The sequence below is a fragment of the Amblyomma mixtum genome, chromosome 5 (assembly GCF_055824585.1).
Source record: "Amblyomma mixtum isolate Tamu chromosome 5, ASM5582458v1, whole genome shotgun sequence".
NCBI classification, from domain to species: Eukaryota; Metazoa; Arthropoda; class Arachnida; order Ixodida; family Ixodidae; genus Amblyomma; species Amblyomma mixtum.
This window is the reverse complement of record NC_143016.1, coordinates 157,061,404-157,082,542: the sequence shown is the minus strand read 5'-3', so window position 1 is coordinate 157,082,542 and position 21,139 is coordinate 157,061,404. Positions and strand designations below refer to the sequence as shown.

The 21,139-nt window shown below is 47.0% G+C and overlaps 1 protein-coding gene across 1 annotated transcript in view; it reads left to right on the top strand.

Annotated features, from left to right (window-relative positions):
- The window catches only part of LOC149344252 (putative 4-coumarate--CoA ligase 3), an 80,116-nt gene that overhangs the window by 47,892 nt on the left and 11,085 nt on the right, over positions 1 to 21,139 (top strand). The window contains exons 8-11 of the mRNA XM_089547189.1: positions 3,359 to 3,530; positions 9,141 to 9,241; positions 12,412 to 12,556; positions 17,601 to 17,867. Of these exons, the coding sequence (XP_089403315.1) occupies positions 3,359 to 3,530; positions 9,141 to 9,241; positions 12,412 to 12,556; positions 17,601 to 17,867 (685 nt within the window). The remainder of the gene's footprint in view (positions 1 to 3,358; positions 3,531 to 9,140; positions 9,242 to 12,411; positions 12,557 to 17,600; positions 17,868 to 21,139) is intronic.

Genomic DNA, 21,139 nt, shown 5'->3' with positions numbered 1-21,139 from the left:
TTGGCAGACGTCCACCGAGATATATGACAGTTACTGCGTAATTTCCTTTCCTCAAATGCAATTTTCATTTTCCTCATTACGGCCCCTCTTTTTTTTTCTTCGTTCACTCCCACTTCCTCCCTTTCTGTACGGTGCTGTTCAGGTGTCCTCCGAGATGACAGAGAATCACTGCGCCATTTCCTTTCTTCAAAAAGTGTGGCATTCAAAGGGCAAGGCATCGCGCCGAACGGGTGGCGGAGTTCCGTGGACTCCCTTGTAGCGCTACAACATGCGGTCGCGTTCCACTCCTAAGGCGAAGCTTAAGCGTCATTAATCAACATTTAATTAGTATTTATTCGTTAATCTGCAATTATATATTAGTTAGTAATTTTTCATTAGTAATTAGTCATTAATTACGTATGACGTCATCCAGTGGTGGCGTCGCCAGTGCCACAGAGGCAGTCAAAGTGGTGCGGAAAACGCTTTTGCCTCTACGCACTTTGGACAGTAAAAGTGCCTTCTGAATTTTTTGTCACTAACTAGCCTGAACTTGACGGTGGTGTGGTTGTAATGAGTTATATTAAACTTTTGGTTACAAGAACCTGAGGTTCTGCAGAGCAAATGGTTACTGTTATGCATTTCACACCTACTGTGGAAAGTCCTTGAGTTCGTGTTGTCCTGTGTTGGCGCGTGTTGGCTTGAAGTAATTTCAACGCATAGTGATCGCTTCGTCTTTTCTGGAATTTTTTTTTTTACGAATCAAGGCTTTCTTGTAACACTCCGCCGGGAGTAACTTCGAGCTACAGGAACCTTTCTCCAAAACGGATACGAGATGTCTACTCGGCCCAAACAAAACAACGGAATAGAAGGGGGGGGGGTGTTGAGATGAGAGCTCAACTTTGCAGCTGTCATCTACCAGATTGGTGGATACGCTCCTGTTGACTATTTATCTGTGGTAAGAACGTTAACCGTCATTACCTACGCTTTGACATGCAGCAACCAGCGGTTCGCAGACATTGGCTTAATCGTGTCTGATGCTTCTTTGAAAAGGAGAAAGCTTCCCGTGCATATTAGAATAACTCTGGTGCCAGTATAGCCATAAAGTTTCATGGGGGCCTGAAAGGAGTGATATACTACCCTCCGTAAAAATCATATACGTATTAACCCAATTCACACCACCGAGTAGGAGCGGAGCGAAGTAGCCACATGTGCTATGGACAGGACAAAGCGTGCTATAAAAAGTAAACTTGTGTAACTTCGGAATGAATGAAGCAGTAGTGACTAAATTTCAGTAATGAGGTTTTCTTTATAAGGGAGTAGTACGTGCTAAAAATAAAATCATTCCGTTAGATTTTTCTTGGTCTTTAATGGGTTATAGATAGTGCCCTTGACGGAGATGAACCGTAAGCTGAATGCAACTAACTGAATGAAAGCAAGGAACCCCTTCCCCCGCAGACACACCATACGTCTATGTAGTTCATCGGGGGTAGAGAAATCGCAGCGCTAGTGGTCCAGGGAACAAGGAAGGCCACTGCGCGGATGCACACTTTTGTAATATCTATTGCCTGTTAGGAGGCGCAAATACACTGGTTTCAACCCAATCAGCCTTTGTCTTCACAGCAGCACATCAAATGTCGCCGCCGCTGGGCCGGTATTTGATCATAAATGTTTCATAGCGAGCCATAAGCACACTAATTTTGATCACTGATGGAGTACTCTTTTGTCCAACATCGCCATCTCTTCACCCTATCCACTATCGCAAGGCAGAAATCAACAAAAATTGAGGGGCAAATTGGTTTGGCGTATCGAGGAGGCGGGAGTACATACGCTCTGTTTTTCATCCATTTGATTCGTCCGTTTTTGTATTGTCCTTGTGCTGGAGCGCTGTTTCGCCTTGAGAGCAAAAGCGTTGAATACATGAAGCGTACATGTGACAAAAACAACGTCCAAGCGCACCTCCCTGCTCTGGCACCGTTTGGTGGGTTTGAAGTTCAAATGACATTGTGGCCTGCCGAGTTGTAATGCACCCACTGGCAGCGTGCTAAAGACGGATAAAAGAAAAGTTTGCCCTCACTCGACTGCCTTTTTCCTCTCGCATGCGGAGTATCTAGTTCTCTCGCGAACATATGATCAAGTAACTAATCCGGGCTATAACCCTATCGACAAAAAAAAAAAACGGTTAGCAGGCTGTTGCACAATATCGACAAGTTCCAAACACGCTCTGAATCAAAAGACGAGAAAAAGGATAAAAAGCTATGTGTTCCACGTAAAAAAGCTGAAAGGAGCGTCGTTACAGACAAAATATTTGGAACCAAGGCTTTAACTGGAAATTACGTGGAACAGAAATTAAGAGCGGCGCAGGTGTGTATTGCATGGCAGCGCATAGATTGCATTACGAGACAACTCCAATGTCTGCACGGAGAGTGCTCAGATTCCCAGATTTAAAGTGCACTAGATCCCGCGATATACAGGCATTACGAGTGAATCTGTTAGTTTCGCCGTACCCACATGACCCACAGTGCGCAGTGAACAAACAAAGCAGATGCGCTCAGATTGTGTTGCCGGGCACTTTTAGTGACCACAACAGAGTGCTGGATTCTCAATTTTCATTAGGCCTAAAGTACAATACTTCCAACAATATACAGGTGTTGCGACTGAAGCTAATACTATAATATCCCACTATACGCAACAGAAAGCAAAGCGGATGAGCTCAGATTGTGTTGCAAGCCAATTTCAATGGCTGCGCGTAGAATGATAGTTTTTCAGTTTGCACTAAGATTTCAATATATATATATATATATATATATATATATATATATATATATATATATATATATATATATATATATATATATATATAGGCACTAGGAATGATGCTAACAACTTGACCTGATCCCACCGCGTGCTACAAACAAAAGCGGTTGCACTCAGATTGCGTTGCTGGCCCATTTTAATTCTGATATAGTCTTAATCGCGTCCGGCTTCTATGTCTAAGGCTCCTTGCTTTGTTGCAAAAGTTCTCCCGCACACTGGGCTGTGTTTGAAAGCTGGTAACTTCCTTGCCATGTAGAAATTTAGCAGTCCACTTCTCGTTACCTTCCCCAAAATGGAGTGCTTGGCATATGTCCGACAGGCTCCACTGCCAGCTGGTTCTCTAGTGTGCCAGGCCTAAGACATTATTATCGGCCCCTGAGTGATGTGGTAATAAAGGTCTCGTCTGTCATTTGTTACTCTTCGGCTACCTTTCCAGATATGAAGGACATCCCTCTGATAATAGGCGCGACCACACGCCGGAAATAAAGCAATGCTGTGCTTTAAATAAGCGCTTCCTCTAACCTCACAGCCCGGGCACTATCCGGACTTTTTCCTGCCGACGCAGGTGACCTCGATCATACTGTACCCAACACATGGGCAGGTGATCGCTCAGCGTGGCATCCCGCCCTCAGTCGACGTGAGCAGCGTCAGAGTAGTGTACATTGGTGGCAGCTTGGTGGCCCCCAGAGTGCTCAGAGGACTCCACCACATCTTCTGCGGCTGCCTAATCGTGTATGGTAAGTTCTGCACTTCATTGAAAACGGCGATATTGAAGCGAAAAGCTTCACTACGTGGGTCGGAGCCGAGCTTCGCGTGAGACGGTGCCCACATTTGCCAGTCCTGCGCATGCGCGAAACCGAGTGACGTCACCAGCGGCGCAGGTGGCCGCAGCCATCGCCGCCTACTCCGTCGCCTGACCTTTTGCCGCAGCCACGCGTTACTGCGCATGTGCGCCGCCGCTACCTCTGCGCACCCTACACCTCCTCGCCACCGTTTGACCTTTCGATGCAGCCGCATGCTACTGAGCTATAAATGAGCTTTTCAGAAAATAGGCGCTCGCACTCGCCATGGAAGGAGAAGCCTTGCAGCACTTTAGAGAGCCAAAGTGCCCCCTGAATTTTAACCGCGCCGATTTCCATCCCCTCCTCCGCATCCGCACAGGCAATGTGTGGACGGCCGAACGCCTCCACTGTTATCGTGGTGCTCCCAGTGCATGGTGCACGAACTGCGACAGCCATGACGTCAAACCAAGCATAACTGCAGCTTCTCGCTTGTATATCCGGGCTTAACCGGAGCTAAGTACTGCCTAATTTTTCTTACTGCCTCACGCCGTTCATACTTGAGGTAGATTACAGAAAGCTTCAGCATTACCATCCGAGGCGCGTCTCCAAGGACTCAGAGGCCTGAACGCATGTTATCTGAATGATAACATTTTCAATGAAAGACAACACGTAATTTTGATTATATGTTCTGCATTATTACTCAGTGGATACATATACACAGCCTACTACTGGCCGTCTGCGTGGTAGGCGCATACGGTGAAATGGGGCACAGCGACCACGTCGTACTGTCCAGCTGTGCGGTTTGAAAAGATTACAAAAACTTTTCCGTCCCTGCAGGACACGGGCTTTAAGTGATTCCGGGCAAATACAGTAATGGACATAGCGCATAGGTCTTTGTTGATTTGAACCGGCATGTATTTTGCAACGCACAATGATCTGCCCGACCGAGGAGTGCGAACATAAACCAGCCCACCATCGGCACCGCATTGGGGCCACGGCCCTCGAAGAGAAAAAATATATATTTATTTTACAAAACAAATTTTGCTTCTAGCATATTATTTCACTTAAAACAGCACCTTATTCTCTAGAGCGCCCTTTTTAGACATCCAGCTGTTTATATTGATTTACCTCGCGTTCACAGCACCTGTTCCAAATTCCTATGCACAAGCAGGAATACTTTTCGATGGAGGAGAAAAATGAGAAGGAAAAGGAGAAGGCAGGTCATTTTTTTTCATCAAGGCAATACCTATATTGCACGCACAACAGAGCGCACATGTGCTGTTGACACGCTCGTGTCCGCTCGAAACAGCCGACTTGATAATACAAGAATTTTTTCTGCTTGGCCAGGATTTGAATATGCCTCCTTCCTTCGAGATCTCCGAACTTTGCACAAGCAGTAATCGAATGCTGCCAGACAAGCAATGCTCACTATAATTGCGGCGCGATCACCTTCGCTGAGGTTGAGCGGGGAGTTTTCTAGGCTACTATAGAAAATAAAACACGTTTAAAACTTTTTGTGGGGCCTTTAATCCGATATAAGATGTGTGTTTTCATATATAACCAGTATATATTGCTCAAAGTTCTGCATGCCTTACCGGTACCAGCGCTTTGCACGAGCCGCAACGAGCAGACGCTGCGAACCTGTCCTGGCTCCAGTATCAAACATGCGTCACTTACGGCGGGCGGCAATGGCGCCCGGCAATGGCGCCCGTGGCTGAAGGGGACATAATTTGCGACTGTGACCAGCGCAGCAGTCACAGTTTTCAACTGCCGCAGCGATACGGCCGGTGATGGCCAAAGAAGAGATCAGCCAAATTTTTAGCTTCGTATCAGGGGCCACTGCCAGTGCCTCCTATATGCTTTTAGCGCCCAGGAAGAAAAAAAATTAGGAGACACTGAAGTTTCTCCATGTTGAAGGATATGACGCGGTAGCATTAATGGGTACCGTCAGCTATTTCTGTTGCCCATGGAGACACAGACATTGTGTCTTCTTTCACAACCATTCCGCGAAAGTGCAACCGACATACAGAGCCCCGCCTTAACCCAGGCGTACAAACGTTCCTGCGTCGCCTAGCGGTAGCGTGAACTACTTGCAACGAAATAGTTATGGGTTCGATTCCAGACTAATTACCCCAATTTTATTTCAGTGAAATTGATTTATTTCATATACTTACATGTACTAATGACGTTCGAGTGACATTGCCTCCGCCGCTCAACGTGAGACGCAGCCACCTTTTCGAATGATCCTGGTTTCTCGCTCTCATTGCCAAAGTAGGATTTTCCGCTAAACGGAACCCTTAGCGCTACTCCGTTAAAATACACATAGTGCTACCTTCGGCGCTAGTACATTGCTCCACTTCATTGAGCGCCACCGAAACAAGAATTTCCGTCGCTCAGCGCGCGCTTGCCTATACCCTCTGGATGCGAAGCCGAGTTTGTATTTGCGTGGAAAACCAAGCGTTTTAAAATTTAAAATGCAATTATGAGGCAGAAATGAGGCGAAGAACATGCAAGGGTGAGTGGCCAGGCTCAAACCTTGTTTCCCTGCTCGTTGCGCACATAAAAGGGTAAAATATAATAACACTCGCTTATTAACAACCAGGGCAATGCTCCCGTCAAAATATATTCTAGGGCAATAGTAATGCTTCACAGGTACACCGAACAAGCGCGGTCACACAACCAGATTATAGCAAACACGGAGGCGTGATTAACTCACCATTCCTGCAAGGGCACATACAGCAGCACCCCGGGAGACCACCGCGGAAAAAATGGGGTGACTTATACAGGCAGTATAAAAAGGCAGCACTGAAACTGCATGAGCGTCGGCAAGCGCGGCCTATAAGGTCGATCAGTGTTTTACGCGTGCGCCGGCTAGGCAATGTGTCTACAGTATTACTAGGATAACTGCTGTGGTCGCGAGGCAGGGGCAGAGCCATGGGCGAAGCGGCTGCGCTCGATCAAGGATCGAACAACGGAAGCGTTTTGAGGAGTACAAATAGCTGACTGGCGCCGCCAGGACCGTGAAATGCGTCGCCTCCAAAGTCAGGTCTCAAACTTTTGTGCTACTATTACGCGCATTCAGCGTGCAGGAAACAGCCAGTGCAGCTGATATGTCCCGCTTTAGGCACGCATCGTTGCTGCATGAGCCTTCGTCGCTGACCTTCGGTGCTACATGAGCCCAGGAACGACAGGTAAACCTATTCTATCAGACGCAAGGGTATCTGTGGCAGACAACGCGTGTTTGATGCGAAGCTTGGCGGATGTCTCCATGGGATGACTATAATGGTGCGGACACAACATCACAATGTTGTGCGGTGATGAAGACATTGTACGCAAAGTACCAGCACTATTCGACTGCCAGGAAACTATTTAGAGGGCTACACAAGCTACCATGAAGGCTTCTATATCAATTAGTTGTTAGCCTGACAACGCTCACCGCAGGACAAAAGACTCTCCAATATATCTTCATTTAACCCTCTAGCTGGGGCATTGTAACTCCAAAACTTTTTAGTCTCATCCACCCACCTAACTTTCTGCCGCCGCCTGCTACGCTTGCCTACTCTTAAAATCCAATCCGCCAATCTTAACGACCATCAGTTATCTTGCCATCGCATTACATTCTCTGCCCAAGTGCATTTACAGCTCTTAATTTCGACTGGTTTCTGCACCAGCCGCTTTTGTTCCAACATCCATTCTGCCATCTCCCTGTCTATTAACGCTACTCACATATACTGTTCCTTTAAGCCGCCGCATTGGCTCAGTGGTTATGGTGTTTGGCAGCCGTTCAGAAAGACGCGGGGTCGTTTCCGGGCGCGGCGGTCGCATTTCGATGGAGGCAAAGTGTTAGAGATCCGTGTACCGTACGATGTCAACGCACGTTAAAGAACCCGGGGTGGTCGAAATTATGGGCAGCCCTCCATTACAGCGTCCCTCGTAGCCTGAGTAGCTTTAAGACGATAAAACCCCATAATACAATATCCCTTTCCTTTTCATACCTCGCTGTGTTTTCCTTAACTTGAACCCTTTTCGTTAGCCTACACGTCTGCGCCTAATAGGAGAGCACCGGTTCGATAAAGATATTATATCTTATACACTTTTCTCTTCAGGAAATTGGCGAACTGACATTCATTACCTGAAAGAAGCTGCCAAATGCGCTGTATCCTATTTTTAATATTTTATTTATTTCGCTCTTGTAATCCGGATCTTGGTTCACTACCCGACTTATGTAGATGTATTCCTTTGCCCCTTTTATCGCCTAGCTACCAACTGCAAACAGCTGTTTGCTTCAGAGAGTGATTAACGCTACTTTGGTTTTATGCGCATTAATATTTACACCCACATTTCTGCTCTGCACTCCCGAGTAACTTATCATGCTTTGCAGTACATACCCTCAGTGACATAGTAAGGTGATGTCATCGGCCAATTGCAAATTGCAAAAGTAGTGGCTATTAACTGTTACCCCGAACGTTCCCAATTATGCCTTTTGAATATCCCATTCAAAAAGACAGGGAATGGGCTTCGTGAGATGTTTCTACTTGACTGACACCTTTCATCATTGTCGATTTATTTCTGACTTTATGAACGACTATCTTGTCTGTGTAGCCGCGTAAATGTCTGCTAGTATTGTTACGTACTGCTAATCAAAACCCTGATCGCGGAGTGGCTACAGAACTGCTGAGGTTTCGACTCAGTAAAGTGTTTTTTCGTAATCTCTGAACGATAGATATTTAGGGTTTGGTTATCTTCAGCGCATTTCTCTATCACCTGATTGAGAGTGTGAATAAGATCTATTGTTGGGTAGCCTTTACGAATGCCTGCTTCATCACTTGGTTGATTGAAGTTAAGGTAGACCTGCTTTATTAGCTGTTACCTTTGTAAATACCCCCTAAGCAGCGGACAGTAAGCTTACAGTGATATCCGTAATTTTTTTAAGCTCGTGACGTCTCCTTTATTTATGAATTAACATTTTGTTAGCGCTCTTCGAAGCTTCCGATAAGCTAGAGGTCAAAAGGGATTGCGTATACCGGGTGGCTAGTTTTTCGAGCACAATCTCCACACCGTTATTCAGTGGATTTGTTGTTACGTGATCCTCACCACCTGTTTTCCTCCTTTGCATTGCTCCTAAGACTTTCTTTACTTCCTCTTCCGTTACAGGCGGGATGTCCCATTTCTGTGCGCTATTGCCGCTCACATTAACGCCCTGATTAGATCATCTACTGTATACATTTGTGTAGAAATCTGCTACTTTAGCCGTCTTATACTAGAATTAACATTGGCCTCTGTTAACGCACACATGGGATTTTTGCCTATGCCTAGTTTGCTGCGCACCGCTTTTACGCTACCTCCGTTCTTTACAGCATACTCGGTTCTCTCCATATTAGATTTGCTTAAGTCAGTTACCTTGCGCTTATTTATTATCATTGATTGCTCTGCCAGTTCTGTTCTGCCTTTACGGTTAGAGGCTTTCATGCTTGGGCGTATCTTAATTTCATCATTCGTCTCCTGAAAGGTAGCTGGAGATGTGTTATTCGTCTTGATAGAGCCGTGTCTCCGCGGCTCGCACAGGGTATGGACTGACCGAAGCATGCTGCGGCGTCACCCACACACGAGGACTGTGCCACGATTTCAAGACGACCGGAGTCCCCATGCCGTATGTAAGCCTGAAGGTGAGCCAGCAACCAATTTCTATGTTGTTATTGCATTTCAGCATCTGTCTGTCTCTTTTGCCATAATGTTGAATGTGAACAGAAAAAGATCACAACGAGAAGCACTGTATAAGGAACTCTTGGACTTTGTAAAATGTGGCTTAGGGTGTCGGCTGAAAAAAAAGTATTTGTATACATATTCATGACAATAAAATGCAGTACAACCAAAAGAACCCCATTACACAATACAGAGACGTTGCATCTGAGCCACGCATATGAAATTATGGGAACATCGAGGCCACCTGTTAAGATAAAATATATAAAAGCCCACATGCTCTACAGACGTTTCCGTATAGGGTACAGAAACTTTCTATATAATTGTAATATGATTACAATTTAATGTGCATCTCATCACGTGGAGTCCCTGTGTTGCTATGTTGCTATAGGCCCAGACCGTCTAGCCTAGATCGACTGCATATGAACCATATAGACGGTACATGGTCCATATAGAAAACATTTGGAATTACGAAACTCGTCCATTGGAAGGTTTCAATAGCGCAGAGCTCTTCAGAGGCTCCGCTGTTTTGGTGTCACCTATCGTACGTCGATAACACAGAGCTTTACGCGAAATGTTTAGGTAAGACGCCAGCCACACCGCCATCACCGCTTCATGCAAACACCGCCAAACGGTTTCTTTATCAAACCCATTACCTACTGTTTTATTGATATGACTGCATATAGGCTGACTAAATGAGATAGTGGATTTAAAAAAAGCAGTCACCCAAAAGGTGCGCTGGAATGAAACCAAACATGCGTTGTTAATAGTACTCTGATCTAGTTGGGGCTATATTTGTAAGTTAGCAAAGGTTAAGTTAAACTATTGAACACTTACTGAGGAGTTTAGATATTGCGCCCGAAAATAACACACGAAAGAAATTAAAAATGAAGTTCACGCTGTGTTTTGTTTCCAGGTAAGCTAAGCAAAACCCGCCACCTTCTTCTTCTTCCTCTTAAAACGTGGCACATACCCACGTGGAGGAGAATGGCCGAGGTGTACCGAGGCCGAGGTTTATTTTCAACAATGTATCGATGAAAAACGACCGGATAATATTTAAAGTAAAATAACAATGCGCTGTTTAGCGAAAAAAGAACTGCTCAAAGCATTTTAAAAGAGTCAGCAAATCAACCTAACTCTTTCAGTTATGAAATTATGGAGAAACCCACAAATTGAATCCAATGCAAATTCTTTGGCGCTCGCACCGAATGATTATAACGCTGGCAGAACTATCGGGAGCCATAACCTGGAGAGAGATGCCTCCAGGTAACTCTTTCTCTGAAGTGCGAACTTTGGACAGTAGAGGAGAAAATGGTCTAGAGATTCAACATGCCCGCATGAGTCACATAGGCTTGTCGGTGACCACCCATATATGTATAAATATAAATTTGAACTGGGAATCCTGCACCACAGCCGCGTAATTGATACCTCACACAGCCTGGTTTTACACGAATGGACGTTCCAATTATATGCTAAATGCTGATAATGAGTGGCATTTAGTAAGGGGTCGCGTATATGCTGATATGTGTTGGAACCACTGAAACCTGGAAATCGCCAGCAGAAAGAAATTTGAGACAGGATGTGTCACTGACCCGTCAAGAGCGGACCCTGCTAAGTAATCAGCCACCTCTTTTGAATGAATGCCTGCGTGGCCAGGAACCCAGACAAAACGGACCTCCTTTAAAGTAGATGGGACAAAAAATCGCAGGAAATGGCTCAAAAATTCTTTTTGTGGAGTTTCAAGGCAGATTAAAACCGACAAACATTGAACGAGGATGATGACGTGTGACACATGACATGGAATTTTGTGCAAGGCCATTCCAAGAGCAAAAAATTCCGTAATGAATATAGGAATAATCTGGGATGCGGAAAGAATAGCTCCATGCCAAATCCTGCGAAAAGGCGCCAACTGCAGCTTTTTGGCTGCTGACGGAGGTATCAGTAGAAAGGACCGTATAATAGGGGTATTCCGCTATTGATTGTAAAACATTTTATTCGCCGGAAAGAGCTTGGTAAGAGGTCGCGTAAAGTGGTCGAGAGTACGCATCCCTCAACGACTTTGTCAGCCCACTCCACCGCCAAAACTTGCGTTCTCGGGTAAGAGCTAGCCAGCACGGTCTCCTACCGCTCGAGAGAAAGAGCGGTAACTAGATCACCCGGAGGCGGCTCTATTTTGCAGTCCCACAGGATGTGATCGTAGTTGGCTCGTTGGCCACAGTATTCCGCTATGTGATCAAAAAGGAAACCATTTAAAATGTTTGCGGGCATGTGTATCGCGTGAGTTGGGAAGATGTGGTCATGCTTTCTTGTACTCGTTGTCTTCTCTCCTCCTATGTTGCTCGCCTTTTGTGCGTCGTTTTCTTTTTTTTTCGAGACCGTAAATTAGCCGTAAATTGTTTATTTTACTCGAGAGGGTTTCTGTGCAGAATTATAGAACTATTGCTGCTTGCTGTTAAATGTTTTCATCCAGGATGACAGGCTCTCGTCAGGTGTTCTTTAACTTCTTTAGCCTGTACGGCGTCCTCGATTTTGTTCTGCATAAGCCAAAATAAGATAACCAATATTAATACTGTTGTTATTAGTATTAATGCTGTTATTAAGTTAACCTTGTTGAAATTGAAGTAATGAAGATAATAGAAGTGTACCTAGTTGAAACAACTATCACCAGTTTAAACCAGGCCGAGAACAACACGTCTCACCGAAGAAACCACTTCCTTCTCTTCTCGCTTTTCCGTCTTCTCGAGTTTTCAAGGGAAGTTATAGAAGAAACGAAACAATCCTCCATGTGCGTATGTGCCATGTTTTAAGAGGAAGAAGAAGAAGCCTTCATATGCTATGCTTCGCTGTTCATTTCAAGCCCACTCTTGAAGACATGCTCTTTATCGTTAAAAAAAAAGGTAAATAAATCTAGTTCCCTTCCAAGGCGTTAGTGCACGCTTTTTATGCTCACTCGCATGTAATGATGCATCAAAGGCGTAATGAAATTTTGGGAGCAGCAGTCAAGATGGACAGTTGCAAGAGGCAGGAAATAAAGCCACTAAGGTGGCGAGGAGTTCAGAGCCAGGTGCAAATTCACGGGCAACGCGAACACGTGTCAAAAAAGAGGCCCATGTTTTTTTTTTCTTTTTTGCTGGAGGTGGTGGATGTCGAGACTGGCAGGAAGCTGGGTCCCGGAGAGTGCGGCGAAATCCGCATCAAGGGACGGACCTGCTTCAAGGGCTACCTGGACAATCCCGACGCCACGGCTGCGATGTTCGATGAAGACGGATTCCTCAAGTCAGGCAAGTGCCGCCGATTCGGGTAAAAAGATGTTAGGTTGTGGAAAGGCATCAAAACTGAAAGCTAGGAGCTGGTAATAGGGCCCTCGAGGGATCGAATGCTACACAGAATCCCCGGCTTGGTAGGAATAGTTCGTTGCTAAGTAAATAAATTGGGTTATTAATTACTACGATGAATATCTCGCAAGTATAATGAAGTTACACTGAATTACTGCTGAAAAAAGTACATTGCATTGCAATACAGCACCTCAATGCAATTACTTTCAAATTAGATCTTTTGTCTTTGTCATATACAAAAAGTGCACTGGTGGCAGCTCGAACAAACATTTTAGGTTTTTGTATATATGCCGCAGTTGCGGCTGAACAGTGGACGTCGAATATTTGTCACAGTTTGCCAGCACAAAGACGAAAGCTTCGCTTGCAAAAACAGCCGAGGTGCTTTTTAATAAAAATGTCTCCGAAAAGAATTTAACCAGTTTAGCTGCGATAAAAGGGCCCCAAGCTACACTATTGCACTGCATGCTACCAGAGTGGTTGTAATTCCATGGGAGTATTTTTTACTGGCCGCTGCCTAGCATGTCTCATGTCTCACTGTCATGTCTCAAACCTACTGTCATGTCTACTGGCATCTCTGAAAAATAAGCGGCCTCATGGTTATCCAGCACCCCTGTAGTCAAAAATGGGATCGTGCACAGGCACGTAGAGGGAGTTAAGAGGAGCGTGGTCGCGTTGACCATGGCTTATTTGTCTGCTACACGCCGGAGGGGGGCAGCTACGAGCTCATCAGTCGTAGACCTGTGTGAGGTCTTTCGGGGGGAGCCCAGTTCGTGTTTTTTAGCGAGGGCTACATTACCTGCAGCCTCACCGTTTCGCTGTGGCTGTCGGTCGCCAGTTCTGTGCCTGCGCGAGGAATCAAGTGACGTCAGAGCCGAGCAGCTGGTGCGCAGTGCGCCTACCGCGTACCAGACGTCGTTCGCCTCCCACCGAGGAGAGACTGAGCATGCGCGCAGAGCCGAGTGAAGTCAGAGCACGCAGCTGGCGCACCGTGCCACTGTACTCTACTGCGCATGCGCGGCAAGGGGGAGGAGGGGTCGCGGTGTAGTATATATAATAGGGGGTGGTGAGAATGGAGTATCTGATCTCGCTTCGGCGAGCGCGGCTTCGGCCGCTTATGTGATTTTTTCAGCAGCGTCCGCTCCGGCGGACGCAGTTGTTGCTGCGACGCGCGTCTTTTCTTGCCTTTTTCTCTTTCCTCTGATCTCTTACCTCTCCTCTATCTGCACGTTGGCAGCGGTGGTGGCTTGGCTAGAGCCAGTAGCAGGCCCGTGCAATTTCCTTTTCATCCTTCTCTCAGTCACAACAACAACAACAACATGTGGCGGTGGAAACCACACTGCCATGGGCCAAGGAGTGCGAGGCCGACACTGCGCGGCGTCGAAGACGGGATAAACTCGAGTCCTGGGATCCCGAGGTTGTAGCCTGGCAGTTAGCCGTCCAGGCTAGAAATAACGCGCAGCGCAAAGACAAGAGAAATGCTGAGACGCTGGAGCAGAGAGAAGAGCACATCGCCAAGCGCAGACGCCAAGCGCAGACGCCAGGCCGCGGAACGGAAACAGCGGCGTGCCCTGGCCTAGTGGAAGACCGGAGCGAGGCGACGATGGATACGACCGAAGAACAGGACGTGAAGGGTCGGCCCGTGGCTGACCACCTGATCAGACTGACTGAAAGTCCATACCTCTGGCTACGTATAACCTCCTGGCATAGCTGAGCCAATTTAGCACTGCCAATTTAGTACCTAGGACTTGCACCTCCACACCTGTTCACGCGAGGGCTCTACGCAGGCCTCAGTGATTGGGATCGCTTATCTGTCTGAGTTGCTGAGACGACGTCTGGGCTCGAAAATAAATTGAGGTGCGCATTGGCCCTATCGCAAATTACCCTCAACCTGAGTGATGCTTGCGGGGACGTGCTTGGGGACTTGTTCTCTCTACTTATCCGCAGCAAAAAACTTGACTAATATTCCGCAAAATTCTTGGACCGGTTCTTTTTATTTCTAGGTTCCTTGATGGTCTCTCGATTATAGACTATTTGGAAAACTTGTTAGGATCAAGCGACCGGCTGAGTACGAAAGGACTGACACGCCACGGTGGCTCAGTGGTTATGGCACTCGACTCCTGATTAGAAAGACGCGGCTGCGATCTCTTGTCGCGACGGACGCATTTCGATGAAGGCGAAATGCTAGAGGCCCATGTACTGTGCGATGTCAGTGCACGTTGAAGAACCCCAGGTGATAGAAATTTTACGTTACGTCATGGGTAATATGACGTCACGATTCATGTAAGTGATGAGACATTAGAATAAAAACAAGCCAAGAAAATTAGTGTCTAGGTGGGAATCGAACCTGGGCCGCCTTACTGTGAGACGGCGATTCAGAGAAACGATGTTACATCGAAGCTATGACGCCAGAAGCGGGGTAAGTCACATTCGGTGTCACGTGCAAATGGGGGAATGATGGAAAGAGACGCGTGGCACAAGACCGCGTCCGCCGAAGCGACGACGCTTGTTTGAGCAACAGATTTTGTAGGTGCAGACTAAGTGCCAGCGATGTAATCACTAGTTGACCTCAGTATGGTTGAAGTATTCCCGAGCGCATTCACCAAAATTCTGAGCAATTGTTCGTTATGCAGCATTATATGTGGTGTCAGTGCATTTCTCTCTGCACAGAGCTCACATATTTTAGTAAAGTTGGAAGCCACCTTGCGACAGGATTTCCGACCGATGACGTATGCACGTTTTAACTGCAGGCTTTCTGAGACTGCATTTCACCTTAAGGTGCGGTTGAGGTGTACACCGAGATCTCTAGATTTGAAGTGGGAGGCTAGTTGCGACAGGGGTTCGGACCGATGATATATGCGCCTTCAGTTGCATGCTTTAAGGTGCGGTTGAGGCGTCCACCGAGATTTGAGAGCTACTGCGACCATTCCCTTCCTCCCCTCAAAACATCTTTTTTTCGCATTCCTCCACGTAAGCGGACTTGAGTTCCCGCAGAATTTTTTCGGATTTTCTTCGCTGCTTAGGCCCCAATGAACTATGAATGCCTAGCACGAATGGGCATTCATGGTTTCTTGCTTTTTCAGTGCACAAGCTAAATCTAAATGGGCGGTGCTGTAGCCGAAAAAAATGCAAATTATTGCGGCGGGAGGCATGTAGCCTTACCAACTGGACTTGCTTTTGGAAGAAGCAAGGTGAGAAAAAGCGAATCCTCACTGTTGTGGCTTGGAATGAAAAGAACTGTGCACCTGCGTGCGTTTTACACGAAAACTATTTCGCGTGATGCGGTCGTCCCAGCAATAAACTGATGTGGAAGCCGGGGTGTAGGCCTCGTCAGGAGGCATGCTTTGCCAAGCTCCTATGGCCTCTCCTTGTTGGCATTTAGTAAATATGGCCAAAATAACCCTTCACTTCACAACAGGAATGTACACCATTGAAGGCGCTAGCGATGATCACGAGCGTCCGCAGACGACAACGTGCCGAAGCTGAACGTACAAAGGCGTTTATTCATCACGGTGGCATATGCGCAAAGCCAATCAACGCGTGCAGGTGTACCGTTTAAGTAATGTCTGGACGGCTGTGCTGCGTGAGGAGCAGGGACGAATTCTTTATTGAGGGAAGAGTGAGGACAAGTGTTTCGGATTTTTTTTGTTAGCAAAATCCGATAGTTCGACACTTCGTGGTTCTGTTGCCGCTTGTCCAGGGATGTAAGAAGCATTTGGTTTCGAAAGAAGAAAGAAGATTTGCATTAAGGGATGAAAACTTTTTCCCGCTGCTGTGATTGAAACTCAGACTTCTCTGACGATGCAATAGCTGAAAAGTGACGTTAAGTGACGTAAATATTGACTCCGTGATTGCTGGCTGCGAGCTGTGAAGCCTAGAAGCAGCCGAAATGAAAACGTCTGGCGGACATTCAAGGCACGTATCAGACGTCGCATTCGTCGCTCGTTTGCGTTTGCACCAGCGTTATGATGGATGCCGCTACCGATCATGAAAGCGAAGATCGCGCAAATAACTGCGGCCTGCACTTCAGAGAACTCGACCACACAGAGTGCGATGCTTTAGTTCGAGCGTCAAGGAGTGGGCAGCGTCGGCAGCAAGCCAAGCTATTGGTGCGGCAGTAGTCACCACCTAGCCACCACCACGACTGATCAAGACAGATTGGTACGTACGAGCATATTTAGATTCTATAATAACAGTCCTCGTCACGCTGGTCATGCAGCCCAACAGTCTTGGCATCACTGGGCTTTGGGTCCTGGTACTACTTGCATTTCTGTGGAGGCGAAGTTCTAGAGGCCCGTCTACAGTGCGATCTCAGTGCACGTTAAAGAAACCCAGGTTGCCAAAATTTCCAGAGTCCTTCACTACTGTGGCGTCCCACATAGCCTGAATTGTTTTGTGACTTTCAACCGCCGTAAACCAAACCATTATAAAAAAAACTATCGGGGCACTTTGGCAGCTTAATGAGCTCTATGCGAAAGCCTTGGCTTGACGCTGTTCACGCCTTCGTTCAGCCTTCCTGGTTTTGCTGCCCGGCGACGCGTTCTGCCCGCGCTGACGCATGCGTTCGTTGATCTTTCGCCGTTTCGTGTTCGGAAAGTCGCCCTTCTTCTGCTGAGAAGAACCACCTGTTGCGGAATCTCTGCACCACTTGGAAGCCATGCTCCTCCACTAGCTACCGCAGACCGACAGGCGACGGAGCAGCGCTCGACGCCGCCGCGCCGACAGCTCCACCTGTCGTTGAAGATGACGTCAGCTTTTGTCAGCGGCGCTCGTCGATGAGTCACCCTAGGGGCTGGATGTAACGCTGGACGGACGCACGGACGGACGGACGGCAGAATGAGTCATTAAAGGCTTTCGCCTTAATATTGCGTGTCCATGCCCATTTCCTATTCCTCCCGTTTCATTCAGTATATCCAATTCGCGATTGTGCCGTCACCACTTCTCTACTTTCATCCTGTCTCTTAACTTGTGCCTCCCCCCCCCCCCCCCGTAGGCGACACAGGCTACTACTCTACACGGGGCGAGCTGTACGTGCTGGACCGTATCAAGGACTTGATAAAGTGCATGGACCAGCAGGTGTCGCCAGCAGAGCTGGAGGAGCTCCTCCAGGAGCACCCGGACGTGGCGCAGGCCGCAGTTGCAGGCGTGCCGCACGGCGATTATGGCGAGGCACCCGTCGCCTTTCTGGTGCTCCATCAGCGCCCCACAACGGAAGAAGCGGAGCAAGTGAAGAAGACGGCCATCGCCGCCTACATCGAATGCAAGTACTGCTTTGGGAGGCGAAGAGGCCCTACTGAGACGTTCCATAAGAGCGGATCGTATGGAACTATCATAGCACGCAGTCTATATGGTATGAAGATATCTATACGAGAGTCGGTGCGCTTTTCGTAAGCTTTGCGTATGCTTTTCATATCCTTTTCGGATAGTTCCCCAAGATTTATGATGTGTGAGAGAGAGGAAGTCATGTGAGAGAGGAAGAGAGTGAAAGTAATTTAATGAAATGAAAGGCTGAAAGGTCTGCCGGCGGTAAGGTGAACTTGGCGTGCTGCTCCACACTGGGAAAGGGGAAAGAGAAAGTAAAAAAAGAGTAAGGATGCGAATGGAGGGTGATGAAGCCATAATAAATCCGCATTTTGATTTTCCCGTATTTTTCTACCTATACCCTTTAGAATCCCGGTTTTGTATGGTTTCATTATAAAGATTCATATAGGATTCGTCAAATGGAACATTTGATCAGAGGGTCCTATCGTCTCTACCTGCGAACACGGTTTTACCGCCTTATACCGGCGATTACGCTGGGAAGCGCAAAGAGATAGCCAAGTAAAATATTCAGAAACCCTGCTGAACTTCACGCAAGAAGCGCTCGAACTGAAAAGCAAAAGGGCTAGTCGTTAAAAATATGCCCTAATGATTTTCCAGTTTAGGAAACATATAGCGCAAAAAAGCTGGGAAATAGGAAAACAGGAATAGCCGTCAACAAGGCTCATGTTGCTTGTCTGTGCGAAGCTTTGGTAGAGAATGGATGGGCAGATTGCAGTAAGGACAAAACATGGTGAACACATTGAATTGTAAACAGTCCGAAGACGAAGACCGCAGTAGAAGAAACACAGGACGAGAGCTCGCGCTGTGTTTCTTCTACGGCGGTCTTTCTATTTGCGCTGTTTACCTTTCCATACATAAAACCACCAACTCGCCCGTTTAGCTGTTCTGCTGAAATCATAGAGTTTCTTACGATTACCTAGAGGGAAAGCTGGCGGCGCTGCCCTTCAGCCACCATGGGCGCTCAAAGCATCATGGGGCGGTGAGCTACTTGTTGCGGAACAGTCGTAGTTTTTCGGGAACACGGAGTGGCACTACTGAGATGTTTCATTTTGAAAACGCTGTTCGTGTGTGCGCAGACGACTTTCGCGCGAACGCACTGTGCAAAAGACATAGTAGTGAAAACGCAATAGACCTTATGCGAAATGCACTGCCATCTAGCGGTCGCCGCGCGCGATCCGCCATGTTGGAGGATAGCCGCCGGATTCACAGTACGTACTGGTGCACGCTCGTCGCGCGCGCTCGAGTGTCACCGTCCTCAGTGCGCCCACATATTGCTTAGTGCCTTGCTGTAAGCAGAAGGGTCACAAAGACGCCCAGGGAAAAAATGCAAGAGCGCTTCATTTGAGCGCATTTCTATTTTTGGACTGCGATCCCCGACATCCGCGGCACAAATGTTGCAGAACCGTCCCTACAAGTCGAGACATCGCGCAACACATGTCGTTATCGCCATGTAGCAAATGAAATTAGAAATAAGCTTTGTAGGCACGAAGAAAATATCACACAAAAGCTGTTTTTCTGCTCCGATTGCCCGTGAAGTGCTGCGATTATCGGCCTCGCAAGAGAGTGATCGTGATCAGCTGTTCAGTGGTACGGGTCGCGCTTTGTGAGAACCGTCGCTCCTAGTGTTATCCGCTGCAGCGGTCACACGCGTTAGTTTTTAGTGCGAATATTTGTTTCGACGGAAACACTAGCAAGGGTCAAGTGCCCGTGGCACAGAACGTTTGCGCTCTGCAAGTCAGTCAATCGTTTCTGTTGGACCAGGGAAAGGTGCCTATTTTGTGGAGCGACGGCTTGTATGCGTGTAGCGATTTCACTGAACCAGCCGGTTTCCACGAAACCGTGTGTTGTGTAAACAAAAAAAGAAATGACCGTAAGGGCAGCCGCTCAAGCGGTACCATATTTCCAACTAGCAGCGGGAATGCATAACGCGCGTAGAATCCTCCAAAAATATCAGTGCACAACTGCTTGCTCGTCGTGGTAAAACCATAGACAGTGCTGCATTCACGGGCTACGTGCTTTTATCGGCGATAGTCCAAGAATGGTAAGCACTTGTGTAGTGGGGTCGTGCGGCGACCCAGGGGTCTATGTGCCCGGTAATAATAATAAAATGTTTTCTCTCTCGGTCTAGGGCACTAGGGCAAACTAGGGGCTCTAGAGCACTATATAGGCAAACAAACAAATGCTGTATCAACTTTGCAAGGAAAATGAAAAGCGTCGCATGTTGAGAGGCTACTTATTTCGACACTACCAACATGAGCGTGAAGTTTACTATCGTTTGCTTTCGGCGCCGACACAACGCACAGAAAACGCAACCACAACAACAGCAATTCAAGCAGCACGCCCGTCCGCAAAAAGTACCGAACCAAATAAAAACTGACTCAAACTAGACCGAAATGCGCACATTTTTAGCCGTAAACGAAAATTACACTTGCTTCGTGCATTTCTTGGTGTTCAGCGTCGGCAAACATACGTAGGACTCCGTGAAAAACTTGTAGCTCCGTACTCGGTGGCGTTCGGAAAGTGGTTTTGGACGCGTAGTAAGTGTCTGCGAAGCCACTTAGAAACTTAGGCAGCAGAAACAGGTCGACTGACCATTCAGTCATGTTTACAGGCTCAAGTGACAGTATAAGATTTTCGAGCCAGCACAGCAGTAAGGAAGCAAACGCAGGGCACGCCTAAATCCAGACAGCAGAGGCGGAACGAGCTTCTGTCATCCTCCAACATGGCGGATTTCCACTGGTTCTTCTTTTCTCCGATAGATGGCAGCAATTTTGCATAAGGTCAATAGCACACGACGCCAATAAAAGGTTTCACTTTTCCGAAATGCCATTAAAAAAACCTCTCAAAGTATCTAAGCAGCAAAATTTTTTAAAAAACTTATTTAATTTTTAAAATACGCCCGTTAATTACGAAATATTAGTTTTTATAGTGTTTATTACTTGGCCAATAGGAGAGCGAGTCGTCTCTTATTTTGGGCAAACTTGGCACTTATATGCTTTTCTGCTCGTTTGTTGCAATCATTAGACAAGATATTGAATGTTAGGACGTTTGTAGTTATCAAACAGCTTTATTTTTTTATTATTTTTTGGCCAAAAGTTGCAGTTCCGCAACAAGTAGCTCACCGCCCCATGATGCTTTGAGCGCCCATGGTGGCTGAAGTGGTCTCGAGGGATCTCCATGCAAACTCCCATAGACGGGCTGCCAGCTTTC